This window comes from Nyctereutes procyonoides, unplaced genomic scaffold (assembly GCF_905146905.1).
Source record: "Nyctereutes procyonoides isolate TBG_1078 unplaced genomic scaffold, NYPRO_anot_genome, whole genome shotgun sequence".
Classification (NCBI taxonomy): domain Eukaryota; kingdom Metazoa; phylum Chordata; class Mammalia; order Carnivora; family Canidae; genus Nyctereutes; species Nyctereutes procyonoides.
Genome location: NW_026575118.1, coordinates 1613884 through 1636141, shown reverse-complemented (window position 1 = coordinate 1636141; position 22258 = coordinate 1613884). Strand labels below are relative to the sequence as shown.

The 22258-nt window shown below is 39.1% G+C and overlaps 1 protein-coding gene across 2 annotated transcripts in view; it reads left to right on the top strand.

Annotated features, from left to right (window-relative positions):
* HTR7 (5-hydroxytryptamine receptor 7) overlaps positions 1-17333 on the top strand; it is a 78512-nt gene extending 61179 nt beyond the window's left edge. Inside the window, exons 2-3 of one of the 2 annotated variants that reach the window (XM_055334451.1) lie at positions 9649-10407; positions 15730-17333. In XM_055334451.1, coding sequence (XP_055190426.1) covers positions 9649-10407; positions 15730-15772 — 802 coding nt within the window. In that variant the 3' untranslated portion in view covers positions 15773-17333. Of the gene's footprint in view, positions 1-9648; positions 10413-15729 lie in introns of both variants that reach the window. The other variant, XM_055334452.1, reaches the window with a different exon arrangement.
* The last annotated feature ends 4925 nt before the right edge of the window (positions 17334-22258 follow it).

Here is a 22258-nt window from a genome sequence, read left to right as displayed (position 1 = left end):
TCAATTTTGGGTCACTCCTTGTCTTTCCATTTCTCTCTGTGAGGAATAAAATTCTTTGGTGGGAAAATTTAGACTTTATTGTAAGGTCAGAAACAACTGAAGTGATTAAATACCAAATATAATTCAGGGGTCACTAGTAATATCTTACATTATTTATAATGACTTTGTATAATTAGTTAAAAATCCTTTGAGAATTTTTTGACAGATAGAGTTTTACATATTAGGTAGTTAAAAATAGAGTGACAGGTAAGAGAAAACGTGTGTGTGTGTGTGTGTGTGTGTGTGTGTGTGTGTTTTAACCTTGAATGATGGAAAAATTCAGCAGAAAACAATCGTCTTATGGTATGGTACAGACAAGTTAGTCCCTCTGGAAGATTTGTCTCAGTTTGAGTAGATAGCAAATAGGTCTCTGTTGAGCTCACTTGGTAGAAAATTTTCTGTATCCTTAGCGTCTGTTACCACCAGGTATCAGAGGAAGGCAGAATTCTAAGATGGCCCCAAGGTTCTCTTTTCCTTGTGCGTATGCCCTGCATAATTACCTCTCCTCCAGTGTCAGTGGGCCTGATCAAATCAGGTGAGCCCTTTTCAAAGAGGATTTAAAGATCACAGAGGTTGAGATGTGTAGCAGGTGTTTCCCTGCTGGCATTGAAGATGCAACCTTTATGGATTCTGCAGCGACAAGGAAATGATTTCTGCCAATAACAATGTATGCTTGCCAGAGTTCTCCTATGATACCTCAGCCCTGGCCAACACCTTGATTAGCCTGGTGAGACCCTGAATAGAGAACACAGTGGAGCCATATCCAGACTTTTGACCTACAGAACTGTGAGAACATCTACAGATTTGGTGTTATTTTAAGCTACTAAATAGTGGTAATTAATTATGCAACAACAGTAAACTAATACAGTATATGAATTTTTAAAAATACTTTTAGCTTTAAGTGATTTGCTTTATTTTAATTAAGCCTTATTTTCTCCCTAAAGGTAAGCTATCATTTCTTATCTTAAACTTTAGTTTTTCAAAGAGGAAGCTTTTGTTACTCTTTCCAAATTTTTACTTTTTTTCTTCAACACTGGGGTCAGAATGGGAAATCAAGATTTTCACTTGTCCTAACTATGACTATAGCCTGGAGATACTGATAAAAATGGTTTTAAAGGATATAACCCCATTATAACAGTGGTTTTAGAGAATAGGCCCATGTGTAGGTTAATGGCAAATGTTAAGTTTGATGTGTTCTTAAAAATTTACTTTTAATTTTTAAAGTTAAACTTATTTATTTATATTCTAAACACTGCCAAATCATGACTGCACAGCTCACTTAATTTCTACAAAGGGAATGTATTTATGTAACACACCCAGACAAAGAAATAGAATATTTCTGGAACTCTAAATTTTCCTGAGACTCCCTTTTATGCAACATCCCCTCTCCCTTCAAGATAACCACTATTCTGGTGTATATCACGATAAGTTAGTTTTGCCCGTTTTTGAACTGTGTTCTTTTTTTTTCCTTTTTGGGTGCTTTAGCTCAGTATTATGTTTGCAAGAATCACCTATGTTGGTGAATTGAGCAGTAGGTGGTTCACTCTTATTGTTTTATAGGATTTACTGCATAAATACACCATAATATATAAACCTATTCTTTTATTGTAGAACTGTACTTATTTTATTCTTGTGGAATGGGTTGGTTTCATTTGGGGCTATTACTGTTAGTGCTGCTATGAACATTTATATATATATATATTTTTTTTTTGATATTTTGATGAATGTTCATTGTATACTTAGAAGAATATAGGGGCACCTGAGTGGCATAGTTGGTTAAGGATCCGACTCTAGGTTTCTGCTCAGGTCATCATCTCAGCCCTGAGTTGAGCTCCTCACCCAGCATGGTGTGGGATGGGCTTGGGATTCCCTCTATCATATATATATTCTCTCATATATATATATGCATATATATTATATATATTATTTCTCCTTAATATATAGAAATATATATTAAAATATGTATACACACATACACGTACATATATATTCTGGTTCAATAAATGTTAAAAATAGTTTCCCAAAGTTACCGCATCAATTTATACTCCCACCAGCAGTGCATGAGAATGACAGTTGCGTTTTGTCTTCACCAGACGCTTAGGATTGTAATTTTTACCATCATCATCATCATTTTTTAGAAAGTCTCTATGCCCAACACAGGGCTTGAACTCACAATCTTAAGAACAAGACCTGAGCTGAGATCAAGAGTCAGATACTCAACTGACTGAGCCACCCAGACTCCCGCATCATCATCATTTTTATTTTAAAAAAAAATTTATTTCAATTCAACTTAATTCAGTTTAATTTAATTAACATATACTATGGTATTAGTTTTAGAGGTAGAATTCAGTTATTCATCAGTTGCATACAACACCTAGTGCTCATTACATCACATGCCCTCCTTAAAGCTCATCACCTAGCTACCCCATCCCCCCACCCCCCTCCCCTCCAGCAACCCTCAGTTTATTTCCTATAGTTAAGAGTCTTTTATGGTTTGTCTCCTCCTCTGATTTCATCTTATTTTATTTTTCCTTCCCTTCCCCTATGATCCTCTGTTTTGTTTCTTAAATTCCACACATGTGTAAGATCATATAATTGTCTTTCTCTTACTAACTTATTTCACTCAGCATAATACCCTTTAGTTCCATCTACGTTGTTGCAAAGGACAAGATTTATTCTTTCTGGTGGCTGAGTAACATTCCAGTGTGTGTGTGTGTGTGTGTGTGTGTGTGTGTGTGTGTGTGTATCTCATCTTTTTCCATTCATCTGTCAGTAGACATCTGGGCTCTTTACATAGTTTGGCATTGTGGACATTGCTGCTGTAAACACTGGGGTACACGGGCCCCTTCAGATCACTATGTATCCTTTGGATAAATACTTAGTGGTATAATTGCTGGGTCATAGGGTAATTCTATCTTTAACTTTTTGAGTAATCTCCGTACTGTTTTTTGGAGTGGCTGCACCAATTTGAATCATCATCATTTTTAATTGTAACCATTCTGATGCGTGTCGGTGGCATCTCAGTGTGCTTTTAAAAAAATTATTATTCAAGAGAGACACACAGAGAGTGGCAGAGACATAGGCAGAGGGAGAAGCAGGCTCCCCACAGGGAGCCTGATGCGCAACTCAATTCCAGGACCCGAGGACCACAACCTGAGCCAAAGGTAGATGCTCAACCACTGAGCCACCCAGGTGCCCCTCTCAATGTGCTTTTAATTTGCATTTCCCCTGATGACTCATGATATTTAACACCTTTCTGTACATTTATTGAAAGCTAGTAATTTTTAAACTTTGGGTCATGGTCCATTATTAGGTCATGAAATCAATTTAACACATTATGAGCAACATTTTAAAAATCTGAAGTAGAATAGAAGAGAGTGAATTGCAATTTATAATCGTAGGTTGATATTGTGAAACTTTTGTTTCAGTTTCATAATACATAAATATATGCATGTCTATGTCTATGTCTATACCTGCATACACACATACCTATGCCTTAATTTCTTATTTATATACTTAAATATATGTGTACTGAATGACTGGAAAATATATTCATTATAAGAAGTATTTGTTCTTATTTCTTTTTTTTTCTTATTTTTTTATTTCTTATTTATTGTTAAAAAGGTTTACAAAACCCTGTTGTATTCTGTACATTTAAAAAAAAATCTACAATTTAATTAAGACATAAAACCATGCCTATTTCTTGCATTTCACACAGTGGGAGACAAAACTGATAACTGGCATAACGCAGATATGATCCATGATGCTTTTGCTGGGCCAAACTGGAACCACCATTAAGATGAAATATTTAAGTAAAAGTAAAATCTTTCATACAAGAGAGAGTCTTTGTAATTGAACAAGGGAAGGCTGCTCTGACAGCAGTACACGAGATAAGGAACAGAACAGTTCTAAATACAAAGCCTTGGGCCTCCAGATTCTCTTGAGAGAGAATCTGTGGATGGCAACCTGTGAATCTGTAGGTTTCAAAAGCTTCTCTGTGATTCTGACAACTTTGGGAACCACTGTTACAGGTTGGAGATTCCAGTGGATTTCACCTGTGAGGGAGGAGTTCTCATGGAAGTGGTGTGCAAAGTGTATAGACCTTCTTAAAGTTTAACACTTGCCAAAGAGTAGTTCTATCCTATTTCTTTTACCCCCTAAATTGTTATTCTGTAGCAGTAAAATTCAAGAGAAGTCATTTCATTGAAGAACCATTACCTGTGATTTCTATCTATATAGTAGAATGGAAGACAGGCAGCAGAATTCACTTGCTTTTTAATCCTTCTTTGTGTAGATTATAACTTCCCAACCCTCTTTTTCTACAAACCCCTTTCTTTAATAGAACCCCTGTTGTGAGTTGCATATGTTTCACAATTATATAATACTTTGGTGCCTTTGTCTCTGAGATTTACTTATTTTAACATTTGTATGCATTTTAAAGTTAAATTCTGAAGGCTTTATAAGTACCTTGCTTTCTAATTAACACTGAACATAAATGTTCATAAAATGTAGTGTGACAAATATTAGCCATGTGTGTTAGGGAATATTTAGAATCAATCTAGATTGCCTTCCCCACCCCCTCTCTCAAAGGTAAGACTTATACTAGACAAGATTTGAGAGAATGAATGTATAATTTGGACAAACACTTCCCTGAATACCAATATTACTTTATATATTAATTATGGGACTTTAAATGCCAGTGAATTCTGTTTCCTTTGTGTGAATTTATGAATGTAATAAAACACTTTTGGAAAGGTTATCAAATAAGACAATCTAAGATTTAATTATCAGCTTTTTAAAGATTTTATGAATCAGATTGTCTGTATTGCCAAAATCACTTAGGTGGCTTAGAAATCACAGAATCCTCCTTAATCTTTTATTTTATTCTCAGAATTAAAATGATGTTCTTTTCTTTTCTTTTTTATATACTGCTAACAAAGGTTAGGCATAGAAAAATCCAAAGAAAAAATTTAAAATGACTCAAATCTCTGCAACTTAGATAAAAGTGCCATTCATATTTGGTAGATATTCTAGACATCTCAGTATACACACACACACTCATATAAACACCTAGTTTTACATAAAAAGATTAATGCAATATATGGCACTCTGTATTTTAGGGCTAGACATCATTTTCTATCCACTTTCTTGTGTTTACATGTCAGTAAATAGATAAGTATAATATTTAATGGCTACATTATATATCTACATCTGTATCCATATTTCTATCTGTATCTTTATATATACATGCAACAGCCCTACTTTATCTAACCTCTTATTGATAGATATTTACACTACAGCTTCCCCTTTCTATTAGGTATTTAGTTAACATCCTTCCGCATTAATAATTTTGCATTTGTACAGTTATATTCTTGAATTCCTAGAAGTCTGATTGCTGGGCCAAAAGGTAAATGTTGATGTATATTCCTTACCAAACTACCCTAAAGAACTGTCATCATAGTTGCGACCTCCACTAACAAAGTGAGAGATGCTTATTTTTTCATACTTTCTCAATATTGGCTTTTGTCTTTCTTAAAAATTAACAAATGACCAAAAATTCTTTCATCATTTAAAAATTTGCATCTTTCTGATTATGAATGAAATTGTACATTATTTCCAAGTGCTTATTGGATATTCTTATTTCTTCTTTGTTTAATTGCTTCAGTATTTTTATTGGGATGGCTGTCTTTTTCTCATTGACCTGGAAGAGAGTTTGTCTTTTGACTTTTAACTCCGCACACGATCATTTTTAATTTAAACTAAATGTCATTTGTTTTTGTTTTGTGTATAAATTTTTTTGTCAAAAATGTAATCACTATGTCATTTTATAGTTTTAAGGTTTTGTATCATAGTTAACGAGCATTGTTCTTCCAGGATTGCAGAAATACTCCCCCATATTTCTTCATAGTAGCCTTACTTTTTTACATGATAATCTTTGATCCATCTGGGATTTATTTTTGAATAAGGAGAAATGTAAGCCAGTTTTATTTTTACTTACCCCAATTGCTAGCCAGTTGTCAGACTTCAAGAATACATACCCAATTTACTACTGATTTTAAAATGACTCATTTTCTTTTATTATTCCCTTAGATATTTGAATCTATTTGTGGGCTCTATTCTACTCAACTGACCTGTCTGAGTACTTATTACTGTTTTTGTTTCTGTGGCTTCTTACTTTCTTTTAAAATAGAATATGTATCCCTTCAATTTTCTTCCTTTTCAGATTTTCTGTTTTTAAATATTTACTTGATAAACTTAAAAATTATTTGGTCAAATGAAGAAAAGCCCTGCTGGAATCTTCAAGTAGAGTTGTATATTATTTTTAGATTAATTGAGGGGAAATTGGCACTTTTATAACACTGGGTTTTGTTTTTTAAAAATGCTTCTCTATGGATTCAAGCATTCTCTTTGTTATTTCAGTAGCATATTATGTATTCTTGTAGGCCCTGGCATTTAAAACATTTATCTAGATATTTTAATTCCTTCATTGTTGCTGTGAATAGAGTTATTTCTTTTTATTGCATTTCTAATTGTTAATTGATTTAAAAAAAACTATTGACTTTTGTTTATTTATTTTATTTCCAGACACTTTAATGAGCACTTATTTATTTTTTAAAATAATCTTTTGGTTGATTTTAGCCGTCAGTTCTCACCAGGTGGTGCCCAAGAGACTAAAAAAGTAATTATAACTACCTTACTGTAGGACATGACATAATCACTAGAGAATGGAGTCTAAAACAGGATTTTGTGGAATATAATTTGTGTACCCAGGAAGGACCAAATATGGGCCAACTCCCATCACAGAAATGCAATATAAGTCAGACTTAGTATATTAGAATGAATGAGCATGCTGCGTTTATGAGATTATTTAATATTGTGAGATGTGCTTTGGTACTCAATCTCTCAGGATTAATCTTTTTGAATTCCATATTATTTATGTGAGCATAAGAAAGGCTGGATTTAATTAGGCATGAAGATAGAATTCCCTGTTTGAGTAAGGAGTATGTGAGGGGTGAAAGGGAAAACTGAATCGAATTCCTCAAGAATAGTTTACAAGATTCTGAATTCCAGTCTTACTAATTTTTTGTATAACCCCGCAAATAAAATATAACTTTTCTAGTTGAGTGATCCTCCTTCCTCCTTCCAGCAAACACCAATTGCCCTAACTAGGCATATCCAACCCTCCCCCCTGTAAGTAGTTGTAAGATGGTCTCACAATGCCATCTGGTGGCTACCTGGGGAACTGTAGGGACTTGTCTCTTCCTGTTGGACCTCCTGCCTGGGTTGGTATCCTGGAAGCTAGATCCAAGCTTGTGCCTGTGGCTATGGGCAAAGAGAGAAGATAATCAAAATCCAAGTCCTGGCAAAGCCTTGCTGGGGGAGTTAAGAAACAAGGAAGAAGCCAAAAGGCTACATCCATCCACAGGAGTCTATGGAGAGCAAATGTGAGATCTGTAAAGAGAGTTCTGGAAAGCAGTTCCAGCAGAAAATACGTGAACCAAAGCAAAACAAATAAATATATTTTAAAATTTTATTGTTATTATTTTTTAGTGGAATATCTCAGAGCAGAGATCAGCTTAACTGTATGCTACCAGTCAGTTCCAACACTTTGCATCAGGAATTTCCTCATTTACCTTTTTTTTTAAATTTTCTTAACAATTTTTCTGCAACTTAAAACTCAGATAATTTCAGATAATTCCCAAATGGCATTGCCCTTCCTTGCTCCCTTCTTACTTCCTTTGCTCTTTTCCCTTCCTTTGCAGCTCTAATTCTTGTGTTCTCAGGAGAACCTCCCTCTTTCTCATCCTTCATTCTGTTTGGGAACCAAACCTTAATCCTAGTTATACCTTATAAAGCTAGGGATAGTGCTGATGGGTCAGTTGTATGGAGGAAGGGGACCTAAAGGTTGTAAAATGAACCCATGCCACTAACACCTGAATCCTTGGAGAGAATCTGGAGTCCTTTCACCATTACCATGACCCGCGCAGTCTTCCCGTTCAACCCAACATGATTTCCTCAGGTGTCTGCATTCAAGATTTTTATCTGTTTTATTCACTGCCATATCCCCAACTTTTAAAACAGCATCTAGCTTACAAGAAGAGCATGATTAATATTGGTTGAAGGAATGAATAAATATTCTTGATGAATGAGAAAATGTGGCTGATCCTTTTTACTAATATTTCACTTTTACCTTGTTGTAAGTGCTGTGCTGATGCTAATTCTCATGGTGAAAATATGATTTTTTGACTTTTGTAGGATAATTTAAGCAAAACATGTGAGGCTATTTCTAGCACAAAATAATTGTTTTTAAAACTCCAACCCATCAACTGAGAGACTTCCAGAAAATAACCTCTTGGTAATTTGGGGGCTCTCTACCTTTTCTTTTCCTGCGTTAAGAGTCCTTTTAGGGGCAGCCCAGGTGGCTCAGTGGTTTAGCGCTGCTTTCAGTCAGGGCCTGATCCTGGAGACCTGGATGGAGTCCCACATCAGGCTCCCTGCGTGGAGCCTGCTTCTCCCTCTGCCTGTGTCTCTGCCTCTCTCTCTCTCTGTCTGTCTCTCATGAATAAATAAATAAAATCTTTAAAAAGTATATCTTTTATATCATACATGAAAAAAAAATGACCAGCTTTTTCTGGTTTTGGCTTCTTATGAGCTCTTTGCATTCTCCCTAAAATAGAAGCTAAGACCATTCAGTACAGAGAAGAAAACAAATTTGAAAAGCTGAAAATCGTTAAACATTTAGCAAAAACATCTTGCTGTGTATGTTTTCTGTTTGCTGAGTCTCTTTTGCATTGGAAATCCTTGATGACAGAAATGGAGAAATATTTATTCTCTATGTAGATCGAAGCGCAGAAAAAAAACATTGGCTTTACCTCCTATTTTTCAGAATTTTGCCCCTTTTTTTGTGATCCTTCTCAGGAGGGGAGAGACAAGGTAGGCTGTTCTTATTTTATAGATTGTTCTGACATTACTCTTGTGTGAGAATTTTCTGGGTGTAAAAGAAAAAATGATTACTTGCTACTTTCCATTCCCAAACCCTAGGATTTCCTTAATAGCTCACAAATCTCTATGATCTTAAAGAAGTGCTTTTGCTACGGTGCAAAGGGGAAGTTAAAATGAATTAAAAGCCTGTCTGAGTTAAGACAATCCAGGAGATCAGTGGGTGTATAATATCAGAGCGTGGTAGACCTTAGTTAATTTGTGAGGATGTGTCACAACATCCCACATCAGGCTGGACATTTTGTTCCCGGCTGATTTCAGTGGCAGTGGTCGTGGGGGGAGGGCTGATGTTTAATCTTTGGTTCCCTGACTGTGTGGAATAGGAGAGGCTACAAGGTAGGAGAAGACCAGGGCCTAGCATTATGGACAGAGGGCCCCCAGGTTGAATGCAGGCAGCACCTCCAGATGATTGTATGACCTGGAAGGAAGGAGGTAATATCTCAGAGCCTTTGTTTGCCTCTCAGTAAAATGGGAATTAGGATGCCTCCCTAGAAGGGCTATCCTGAGGAATGGAGCTGCGGGGGAGAAAGCCTGGCACCTGGCTAGTGGTGCTTCTGGTTGCTCAGGTGTGATCATGGAGTCACACGTTGGCTTTCGTTTCTCCCCTAGGTACCTTGGGATCACGAGGCCACTCACGTATCCCGTGAGGCAGAACGGGAAGTGCATGGCCAAGATGATTCTCTCCGTCTGGCTTCTTTCGGCCTCCATCACATTACCACCGCTCTTCGGATGGGCTCAGAACGTAAACGATGACAAGGTGTGCTTGATCAGCCAGGACTTTGGCTACACGATCTACTCCACGGCGGTGGCATTCTATATCCCCATGTCTGTCATGCTGTTCATGTACTACCAGATTTACAAGGCCGCCAGGAAGAGTGCTGCCAAGCACAAGTTCCCTGGCTTCCCTCGGCCCGAGGAGCCAGACAGCATCATCTCCCTGAATGGCATGGTGAAGCTCCAGAAGGAGGTGGAGGAGTGTGCCAACCTTTCAAGACTCCTCAAGCACGAAAGGAAAAACATCTCCATCTTTAAGAGGGAGCAGAAAGCAGCCACCACCTTGGGCATCATTGTTGGGGCCTTCACGGTGTGCTGGCTGCCGTTCTTCCTCCTCTCCACAGCCAGGCCCTTCATCTGCGGCACTGCCTGCAGCTGCATCCCACTCTGGGTAGAGAGGACATTTCTGTGGCTGGGCTATGCAAACTCTCTCATTAACCCTTTTATATATGCCTTCTTCAACCGGGACCTGAGGACCACCTACCGCAGCCTGCTTCAGTGCCAGTACCGGAATATCAACCGCAAGCTGTCGGCGGCAGGCATGCACGAGGCCCTGAAGCTCGCCGAGAGGCCCGAGAGACCCGAGTTTGTGCTGTAAGGTCACTTATCACTATTTTCCTTTTATCCCCCCACCCCTGGTCTGGAAGTTCTCAGAGTATATCACAGGGGGCTTCCTGAATCAGTAGCCAGCTTCTTTCCTACCAGCAGATCAGATTGGGATTGAGGATACTATAGACTCCAGTCCTCCAGCCAACAGTGTTCCCAAAGCTAAAGTCAGGTACTTACAGGGACAGGAAGTCAGGACTGATTTGTCAATGAATTACAGTCAGTGTGATGGGCATGAAAGGTGATGTTTCCCATCCTTTTCCCATAAACAATGTTGGAGTCATGTCCTGTATCTCCCTCTCTTGTAGCATTGTTATTGTTGTTTTGCTCTTACTCTTACATCCAGTAAAGCTTTTTTGATGCCCTCCTCCTTCACTGATAAAGTCCTTTGAGAAAGGGAGCAAACTCACATGAGCTTAAAGGAAGCAGCCTGGAACAAAGGAGAGTGGAGAGCATGGGGACATGCCAGGATGAGGCAGTCTTGAAAGCTACAGAGCTTTTAGGAAGCGCTGCCCACCTTTGGAGGAGGAGAGAACCCTGTAGAGGTTGAGTCTGTCTGGGAGGCCTCTGACTTTCCCAGAAGCAATTGCAGTAGGTGTTAGAATCTCAAGAAGGATCAAAGAGGGCCAGTGGTGATAAAGAATGGGTATTTCACATGCAACCCACTCACTGAGTTTGGCATGGTAATGAAGGAAGAAGACGACAGAGTAATTAGGGTTGTCTGCACATCACACCCTGATTTTGCTTTAAATCTGAGGCAGAGGCAACATCTTCCTGTTTGAAAGCTGTTTGAGGGCAAAGAAATTGGGAGGAGAAGATGGAAGGTACTGGTAAGAGATCAGTGTTGAGCATGAGAGGAGGAGGCTCTGCTCTTCACTGGACCCAGAGGGAGGGAGCAGCCGGAGAACCATGGGCCGCCAGGCATCTTGTCCAGACCCTTCATTTGACAAAAGAGGTAATAGATTGGGGGCTAATGTGGCCCTTAGTGAGCTAAGACACTCCTAGGTCTAGATCCTACCTCATCTGAATCTTACTTCTAGAAATTCTTCCTTAATTAGATTCCTTTATGTGTAACAACCATGGCAAAGGACACATTCCTGCTCTTGCTATCCCAGAAGAATAGCCCTGCTCCAGGACACTAAAGTGCCCTCAAGCATCACAGCATACAACAGAGGCTCCCAACCTAGGATACTCCCCAAATGACAAATAACTGAAAACCTCCAGGACTCAGCCTATTCCCTAACTTCACTAGCACAGCATCCATGGATATTTGCCTCTGGGTCTTTAGCTAGTATGGAGCATTAGGTATGATGGGGGTCAGCAAACTTTTACTCTGAAGAGCCAGATAGTAAGTGTGTTAGGCTTTGCTAGCGATAGGTCTCTTGAAACTACTCACCTCTGCCTTTGCAGTGAGAAAGCAGTCATAGACACAAGTAAACAAATGAGCATGGTCACGTACCAATAAAACTTTATTTACAAAAAGTTCAACAGCCAGTTGAATTTGGATAGTTTGCTGTTCCCTGGTCTAAGAAAATGACTATCCTCTCATTACATCTCGTTCTATTTGATTTATAATGATTGTATTTATAATTATAGAATACGAAAATCATTTGGAATGATTGCCTAAATCTCCATTAACTTCCGGAAATTTCTAGTAAGAGATTTGGAGTAGCTGCTGTTTTAAAAAATCAATACCAGGCAGCTTTCTAGTCAGTTACAGTGTGGGAAGACTCCTTTTGAAATTTGTGCCTATAACTGTTCCATGCACTGAGAAGGATGCAGAAAATATGTGATGTTTTTCTGGTCCTGCATATATTTCTGTTGGACAGTCTGAGCATAAACACACAGGTATGCACAGTCACCCTTTTTGTAATAAGAGCAAAGGAGAGGTGGAAACAGGAAAAACTGTAGGATTCAACGGAGAGGAAAATAACTCAGAGCTTACCCTAACCCTGATCAGGGAAGACTTTGGAGAATATGGGCATTCATGTAAAGGCATCGGTATGGGGCCTTCTGCAAAGGACAGTCAGACTGGTACTGAGGTTTGATATGGGGCAAGATTTGGAGATCCAGTGGAAAGGTAGAATGAGATAAAATTGTGAAGGCTCTCCTATTCTAGCCCCAGCAATTTGGGATTTGGGTATAGATGAGTAGTTTTCAGCCAGAGTTGGTTTTGCCCCCACAGAACATTTGACAATGTCTAGAGATATTTTTGGTTATCACAGTTAGGGGAGAGGAGGACCTACTGCCATCTCATAGGATGCTGTTCAACATCCTGTAATATAGGCGCAGTCACTCACAATAAAGAATTACCCCACATTCTGTAATACTGAAGTTGCAAAAACCGTGGTGTGGACAGAGGGGAGCCATTGCCTGAATCTCTGCACATAGGAGAACAGGAATCATCAAAGTGATGGAGACACCAGGGGCACCAGGTGATATGAATCAGAAGGTAGAGGCTGGAAGTTCAGTTTCTTCAGTGGCTGGTTTTCCCCAGAAACATGTGAGGCCTTTCATGTACAAGGCATGATGCCAGGCATGTCAGGGGGTAGAAGGAAAGAGGTGACAGTCCTTGTCTCTGGAAGCTCACAGTCCAGTGGGCTGGGTAGATGTGATAGTAGTTAGTAAGACAAGTAATCAGAATATCCCATACCTGCATTCAAGCACACACCAGCTGAAGAACCCAAACAATTCATAACCTTACTGGAGTTTCTGGAAGAATGGCTGGTGTCCAATCCAGAGCTCATGGCAAGCCTTCTCAGGATCCTTTATCTCCCCGCCCCTACCTGTCTCTCCAGCACCCACATGTCTTGGCCAGCCTACAGACTCAGGGTTGAGTCCTCCCTCTCTGGCTGCTTGGGTTTTAATCTTGTTCATTTATGCCCCTAACTGCCTTCTTGGCTCTATTTTTGCCTCCTACATAAATGGCTTGCTTCCTCTTCTGTGTAAACAATCTACTAGACTGTATTTACATCCAAATATCTACCCATTTCTTCCCATTTTCTTGATCAGCACAGTGAGAGACTCCGGAGTCCAACTGGCACTTGGTTAGGGAGTGGAAAGAGAGAAAAGACTATGCATGCTTTGCTGCTAATCTTAATTCACTTTGTCACCTTTTCACAAGTATCCGAATCTGGCAATACAAAACCAGGTGTGAGTTTGTGATATAAACAGGGATTCTTTTGTTTTTCTTTTTAATTTGACCACCTTATTTACGGAGGTGCTTTCGAATGCCGTAAATTGTTTTTAAGTGTCACATTGTGATGATTTTTGTTCTTTGACACTGTTATTGTGAACAATATAGCAAGGCAGTTATTAAAATACTTTCATATGAAAGAATTTCATGAAATTGTTTTGAAGTAGCTCTTCTTTTGCCTCTCCTTCCTCCTCAGTGATCATATTGCCTTTCTCTTCAAAAAGCCTCTTATAATCCCTGTTGATTGCACTGGTGAGTTGTAGTAGAGTAACCTTGGGTTCCTTTTATGAATTCTGTCAATCTGCTGCTCCAGGCTTTGTGCTGAAGCTTTTGAGTTTCAGGGTGAATCTACCTTTTCTTTATGGAAACCAGTGATTAAAAAGAAATTCAAATGGAACTGGGAGGAAGCCCCAAGTTGGGCTTCCTGCTCATCGGGGAGTCTGCTTTTCTCCTTCTCTTTCTCTCTCTGTCTCTCACCCTGTGCCCCTCCCCAGTCACTACTCGTTCTTTTTCTCTTTTTCAAATAAATAAATAGATAAATAAAATCTTTAAAAATAAAAATCAAGCAGTATAGATGGGTATATAAGAAAAATAAGCCTGGGCGAAAACTATCCCTGGGGGAAATCAGAAAGGAGGGGATATTTGGAGTGGGCCTTGAATAAAGAGCAGGAATTTAAGAAGAAGGGATGGCAGGGATGGAAGTGGAGTTGGGCCTACTCAAAGCAGATTGGACAGTATGGACAGAGGGGCAGAGATGTGGGTGGAGGCAGATAAGGAACCTGGAGTGGGTCTTCAGCAGTCTCTGGAAGCCAAGTGAGTCCTCCTTCAACATGGAGGACCAGGTGGGCAGTGTGGGTCAGGGGAGAGACGAAGTCTTTTGAACAGGAGTGAGACCAGGACAGGGGTTCACAATAGGAGAAGGGAGATGAATTAAGAGACCAATATAAAAATGGGATCCTTTGTCATGAGGGCCCACAAGAGGAGCGTGGCACTGAGACCAGGAAAGAGGCCAAGGATGTCTATATGTTCAGTAGTGGTTGACTTGCAGGTGGGTTGTGAGGGCAGGGGAGTCAGACGGTGCTGCCACTTGAGACCTGTAGGGATTCAGTCCATTTCATAAACCAGTGTGAACAGAGGTGTGCTCAGCTGTAGAGAAGTATAGTCTCTCCTCTATGCTGAGACAGGTAGAGGCCTCAGGCTAAGAAGAGGGGGGGCATCGTCTGGGACACACCTATTTCCATTGCCCACTCCCACAAACCCAGGAGCCTAGAGCTGTGGTCTTAGCTGCGGCATGGTGCTTCTCTTCAAGCACTGTTCTGGGAGGTGACGGACAAAGCAAGAGGTGATATCTTATGGAGACACTGATCCTGTCACCAGGAAAACCCATCTTTCCAGTCTTGAGAGCCAAGTGAGAGTAGTACTGTTGTTGGGATGGAGAGACTAAGCCTAGGGTTGCAGTGCCAGGTCCTGAAACCTCAGTAGACTGAAGTCTTAAGCTCGCAGATAGTGTTTGGTAAGCTGAGTCCTATGAAGGTATAGAATTAGGGGACTGTGGATCTGGATGGAATGTGGCTCTACACCAAAGAGAAAGACTTTCCCTCAACTGTTGGCCAAGACTTCTTCATGACTCACGCACTTCTGTGAATCTGGGAGGAAGGAAGTGAGGGAGATGGAGTTTCCCGGTCTTTGCACACATGTCTTTCTATGATGCATGCTCCTAGGCCTGAAGGGAAGAACACTTCTCATAAGTGGTCATCGTTATTCTTTTCATGTGGGGCAAGTGCAGTAGTATTTTGCAAAGATTTTTGAGAGTGGAGCCATTTTTGGCTGCAGCCATATTATAAAGGTGGATTTCTAAATGGGTTATCTGGGGCCAATTTACAAATGTATTAAGGCCCTGGGAACTTATAGACGTTATGAAATTTATGAAAAGAGCCACAGCATTCTTTCCTTCCCTTTAGAGAAGCTCCTATAACCCCTTAGAAGCCACAAATAATTCAAATTACTGAATGCTGTAAACATTAAATCCACTCACCCCAAAATGAAAACTCATATTTACGGTTTTGCTAAATCCTTGTCTGGTCTTCTCTCTCTCTCTCTCTCTCTCTTTACAGACAAAACTCTGACTACTGTAGAAAAAAAAGTCATGATTCATGATCAAAAGTGGACTAATGGAGACGAAATGAACAAGGCAAGACAGAGATGGAAACATAACCATTTGCTGAGCCCACAGAATGGAGTGTGGCTCGTCCTTTCTTGGGGTAGCTGAAACGTAACAACCAGGGTGATCTGTTGTACAAAGCATATGATGAGGGAGATGGTAACCTCTTGTCCTTCTCTGTGGATCAGTGCTATGGTGTGCCAAGGAAAGCAGTTCTCAGTTTAAGACAGCCAGATCAGCTCATCAGTAAGCACACAGACAGAGCTGAGTCCCAGAAAGGAAATGGTTTCTGGTGCTTTGTGTACATCCAAGCCCCTACAAATTGAAGAAAGTTCCAATGCAAACTTCCCATGCTTCCAAGTCTAGGCATTGTGGTGAATATTCAGGAATCATTCATGAGACAGAATGTATTTTGTGGTAGGACAGAAGGGTGTTTTTCCAAGCAAACTGTGATAAGCCTAGTGTTGAATATGTTGCATGTCTGTGTTAGAAAACAGAATCCCATCATCAGCTAATACAAATGATGTCCCAGAGCAGTGTCTGGTTAAAGCTTCTGTCAACTAGTTTCGCTTTTTTGCAGGGTCCCTATGACTTCCACACCAATGTACTTTTCTTTGTTTAACTCATTTATTGTTATGGTATAACTCAGGAACAGATCTCAGGATGGAGAGAATCAGAAAACCTGAATAAAGCTTTTCCTCACACTTCTTCTGAAGGGTCCTGAGGAATGAAGGGGATGCCTTCCATGAGGCTTTGTGCCTGAATAAAGAAGGAGTGCTACCTAACTGCACTGTCTACCAGCATGGTTGTTGGCATACAACTTTTGGCTGTTCTGTCCACACAAATCCAGTGGGCTCATGGGCTAGTTGATAACTGTGTTTCTTTGGGGGAGGAAGTGTGGGAATAATGGGGTTTCCCTGGAAGGTTGTGATGCTTTTGGAGACAGAGCATCAATGTGTAAATTCTTGGGCAGTGTTGTATTAGAGTGAATTGTGTAAATTGGAGGTAGCCTGGGCTGCTACTGGGAAATACTCAGAACACTATTCTCTCCCTACAGGAGAATTTGTTTTTTGTGTTCTCTGTAACCTAAATCAGATGTGTGCCTGGCTCATTCTGTTCTTCTTCCTCCTCCCCCCCATCCCCAAAGCGATAGACATTAGGGCAGGTAAGGACACAGAAGAGGCCCCTTTGTGGATAGTACGTTTTTAAAAATTACACTATGTAATACGTAATGAGACAGGAAGTTGGTGGATCAGATGAGTACCTCCAAGGGGAGAAAGCAAACGCAAACCTTCGTTAGATAAAAGAGAACTGACAGAGAAAATTATTTTTCTACAAGGAATGTAGCTGTTCTCTCACAGGATAATGTGGAATTCCAATGTGGATTATGGATTTCTTCCTCTTTCACTGACATTGCATCTCACCAGACGCAAGGAAGGGTCTGGAAGGGGAGGTGGGCACGGTCTTTTCAGATAAAGCGTGTACAAATTCCTGAACCATGAATTTGCAAAAGTGACTGTATATACTTATATTCCTAATTTAAATGATTAATTCTGGTCAAATAAATGTTGTTAAATTTGAAAATGTTTTATTACATTACATCAAATAAAGTTTATTTGTAGCTGTAATAAAGCAACCTAAGTAATGATTTTTAATTGAAGGTCTGCTGTCATAGCTGTCATAAATATTGCTATATGTAAATAACAGAAGGCCAAGCCTTGAATGTTTTGCTAAAATCCTAATGGGTAGTTAAGACAGTCTCTAATGAACTGCATTTCACTGTGAGGATTTATTCAATTTATAACTTTTTTTAAGAATGACTGTTCATTCCTTGATTTAATTAATGGGCACTTATTGGCCTTCTGCTACATTCAGCACTGTGGACATCAAGGGAACAAAGATGGGTAAAACAAGTTTTAGGAAGTGTGCCATCAAATTGAAGGCAGACATTTCTCAGATAGTCACTGTATCATAGAGTGAGGGCTATGGCAGTTTGTAGGGAATCACAAATGCCCGTAGTGTAAGACAAAGTATTATGGTTAATTGGATTGGTCCAGCTTTTCAAATGGGTTTGCTTAATTTTTTTTATTATGACCTTTGTTGTTGAAATTGGCTCTTTCTCATGCCTAACCTGCATGCCTGGGTATTGAACTCTGCCTTATTCCGGCTACAGGGGCACGACAGTGTAAGCTGTGTTCTATGTGCAAAGCAGCCAAATGAAAGGAGAAAGTAGAAATTGAGAGAGAATGAGAGAAATATCGAACAACTTATACTACTTCACACATGACATAATTTGTGCAAAGGTACAGCTTTTGTTTTAACCCAGAATTGGGAAAATCAAGGAAAGAAATACTTTACACATATTTTATGACTGTTCAGCAAGAATGGCTGTTATGACTAATCTCTTTTTTCACTCAGAGATATCAGCTGTCATCCTGCAAGGCTGGGTATTGGGAAATGGTGCTTAGGAAAGAGTACTTGTAAGCTGTCACTTAATGACTATTGCTTTAGTGTCTGGTTTTATTATGTAAATGTTAAGCAGGGGTACTCATAGAGTTTTTAGGTTTTCTGGAAAGGGTTTCATAATTCTTAAAGCCTTTACGAGAGTGTCATGTGCTTGAGGTGCTTGTATATATTTTCAGTGATCATGTTTTCATGCAGGTTTATTAGATTCATTGATTATAGGCATATCAACAATATGAATAGAATGCACAGTTTTTCAGATAGCTTATGCTAATATATAATGATTGCTTGAATTGCCATGAATTGGAGGAGGTAGCATTTTCCTTGCAGCATTTTGACTGTCAAAGGAGTCCTTAATTTAATGGATAGAGATATTTACAGATCCTGCATTTTGTTAACTGTCTATGCTTCCCACCTCAGGGCCTTCACACATGCTTTCCCCCTCTGTTTGGAATATTCAACCTATTTTCAATTATTAGTGTATATCTGCATCATTGTTTAGTAATTCTTCAGGGGCAGGAGCTGTGTCTATTTTCCTCATCAATATGCCCAGCACTTTGCACTGTGCTTGCAACATATATAGGAGGCATGTAAAAAATATTTCTTAATGGGAAGGAAAGAAGGAAAAAAGGAGGGAGAGAAGGAAAGAGGGAGAGAGAAAGAGAAGAACCAGAGTATTCTAGGGATCCTTTTTAATATTCAGATGGGACTATCGAGGAAACCTGGTATGATCAAGTGACATGTTCAGTGAGTGGGACAGAAGGGAATTATGTTCTCCTGTGTGCAATGTAGGGCAGGCTGTGTACTACATGGTGCTGCTGCTTTTGCATGAGCTTCTATATCAAGAGAGCAACCTTTTCTTAGTTTTCTGTCTTAGAGTAGAACCATGTGTGTGTTATGGCCCATATGTTGAAACTTGTTTACAGCTAGCCAGCTGGTCCCTACCAGCCCACAAAGAAGCCATTCTGAAACTTTCAGGGGGTCAGCACATTTAGGAAGCGCTGGGAGAAATGTATGTATTGTAATGTCATTTCTTACTTCATCCAAGCAGTGTAGATGACAAAAGGGAAATCCGGTCTGACATTTGGTGTAAAGCAGGCAGACCTTGAGAACCAACTTGGGATCCAATTCACAGAGACAAAAATTTATTTAATTGGATCTCTCTTTAAACTTGCTTTGTCTACATTTTCTCTGGAGAAGAAAAGTAATTTCTTAATTTAAAAAAAAAAACTTTGCTTTTTAAGCTCCTGCTGGTGAAATAAAAAATTCTTTAAAAAACATTGCGTATGCAGTCCAAGCAATGGAGATGTGATGTGATCATCAATTAAAAAATGTAAAAGCAAAATATTACTATGCTAATCTGAAGCAGAAAGTGCGGGAGGTTGACAGCCATCGGAAATAGTTGCAGATAACAATTATGTTGGGTATTTGGCATTAAAATACCAATGCTGAGTTGAGGGAATTAAGACATATTGTAACTATTACTCTCTAAAAGCACGTGAAGTCTTAGACTCTATTCAAACTATAAACTCGATGCTCAGAAATTACAGTACAAAAGGAAAGTAATGGACGAGAAATACTCAAGATGCTGTAAAGAAAGGAAAGTCTAAAATCCATTGTTCTTCCTCTAAGAAATTCATTCATTCTTCCACTCATTTATTCCAATACACATTTATTAATATGTCAGAGACTGAATACTAGAACCTAGTGGTGAGTAAGACAGAATTGATCTCCATTCTTGTGAAGCTAAAAATCTAGCAAGGAAGCTGAATGTTACTTAACACAAACGATTATAATCCAGTGTGATATGTGTTATGATAAAGCAAATAGAAGGAGGTTCAGAAAGTAGTGCACACTTCAAATATTGTTGTGAACATTTAAATCTCAATGGAGGAGAGAAGTTATAATCCAAAGTATGGATGGTAAGAAATATCTAGACTTTATCTTTGATGTATATTATGTAATATTTTTAATGGTACCAAATTACCTTTCTTAATTACATTTTTATTGGGCTCTTATTAAAATTCTCTTTTTTCTCTAAATCCACACAGTCTCACAATGGGAGAGATGGTGCAGACAATGACAAGACAGCAGAAAGTCTGCTGTGCACATAAAAGTTTGTAACCTGTAGGAAAAAGATAGAACCATATCCACAGAGAATTGTAGAATCTCATGGATGATCTAATATAACATCCTACTGTTTAGCAGGTGAGAATGTGCTAAAATAGAGCTGTGTTTTGTCTGAATTTGTTTAAAGGAGTGTGGTGGAAAATAGTGCTCTTTGGTAAAGAAGTTTAAAAAAAATCTGTCGCATAGCTGTCCGTTCACAAAATATAACAAAATTACAGGAAAAAGTGAGGTAAAAATACAAAATAAAAGTTCAATTTTTTTCTTATTAGTTTTGGTAGACATAAAATTACAGTTCAGTAAATATAGTCAGAACAAACATAACACAGAGAAAAAGAAAAAAATCACAAAAACTGGGCATTGTCCCCTGAAAGTGTACAGTTATGGAAAACTAAGCAGTTTCTGGGCTAGGAAATGACCAGCACAACTATGACACACTCAGGACACTGTGTGCCAGACTCTTCCACAGGATATGCTGTGGTGTGTGTGATGCAGGGAGGTCATACCCAGGGGGTGAAGGAGGATGGCAAGGAGCAGCTCTCCTCTGAGAACCACACCTGGGTTAGGAGCCATACAGAAGAGTGGCCTGCAGTTTCCAATCAGAGCCTCCAAGCAACTCAACTTTTCCTCTGTGTTTGTCCTCTTTAATTATCTACAATTAAATTGAATCCAGAATGGTGACCTGAAGGCACTGAAAGGTATTTAATTTTTAGAATGATTATATTAACCAAATTGTTCTTAGGGCAAAGAAAGAAACTAAATTTTGACAGTGTCAACGATAGTTGGAAGGTAAAAAAGGTTGTAATATAGGAAAGCTTAAGGTTGCTATCAAGTGGCCAGTCTGCCTTCTGTCTTAAACCCAGTGTGTTCTAAACTTCACTCTGGGTAAAAATTATCTAGGGAGCTTGTCTATTTATTTTATTTTTTTTTAAGTAAGCTCTATGCCCAATCTGGGGCTTGAACTCAGGACCCCGACATGAAGAGTCACTCACTCAGTTCCCTGACTGAGTCACTATAGAGCTTCTTAAACATGAAAACTTCTAGACCCTCTTTTTGGAAATTCTGATTCATTATGTCGGGTGCAGCAGAGGGTGAAGAGAGCTGTTAGCCAAACTACCAGCTAATTCTGGTACAGCTGAGTTAGGTTCCAAGAGTTGAGAATTGCTACTCCCAAACATGCTGACAAACTGAATCATGTAGTGGATTCTGTGTGCAGTTAGTGTGGAAGAACATAATTAATATGAATTAATAATTTCTAAGTCATTTATATACAGTTCTAGCATCTTGTCAGAGAAATACACAAGATGCTCACAAATTCTCTTACATACTCTTTAGTACTCTGTTCCTGCTAGTTTTTAGCACCAAAAATCCAGAAATTTTGTTGAAAATAACCCACAGATCACCTTAGATCATTTCAATTATATTTAAAGACTTATGGATTTGGGTTTTAAGAACAGACCTGGCTAGTTCCTACATTATTGAGTAACTCCTGGCATGAACTGATTAATATTGGTGCTAGCACAAGGTCAGCTGAGAATCAATGTATCACCTCTATATCTCCATGCCAAGTAGCTGATCCAATGTTTGTCAACAAAGCAAAGACTAGATCTTTGAAAATATGTGTTGCATGTTAGCCGTCGAGAATCAGAAATTGATATTGGCCAAAGTCCATGCTTTTACTAATATGTGTGTGTGGTGTGTGTGTGTGTGTGTGTGTGTGTGTTTGTGTATGTGTGTTATGGCAGTAATGAATACAGCTCACATAGGTTGAGTATTTATTACTCATCACTCATTCTGATAATCCTCACAACAACACTATTGGGATTGTTATCTCCATTTCACGAGAGACCTGATGCTTGAAGAACTTAAGGACATCAACCCAGATGTAGCAA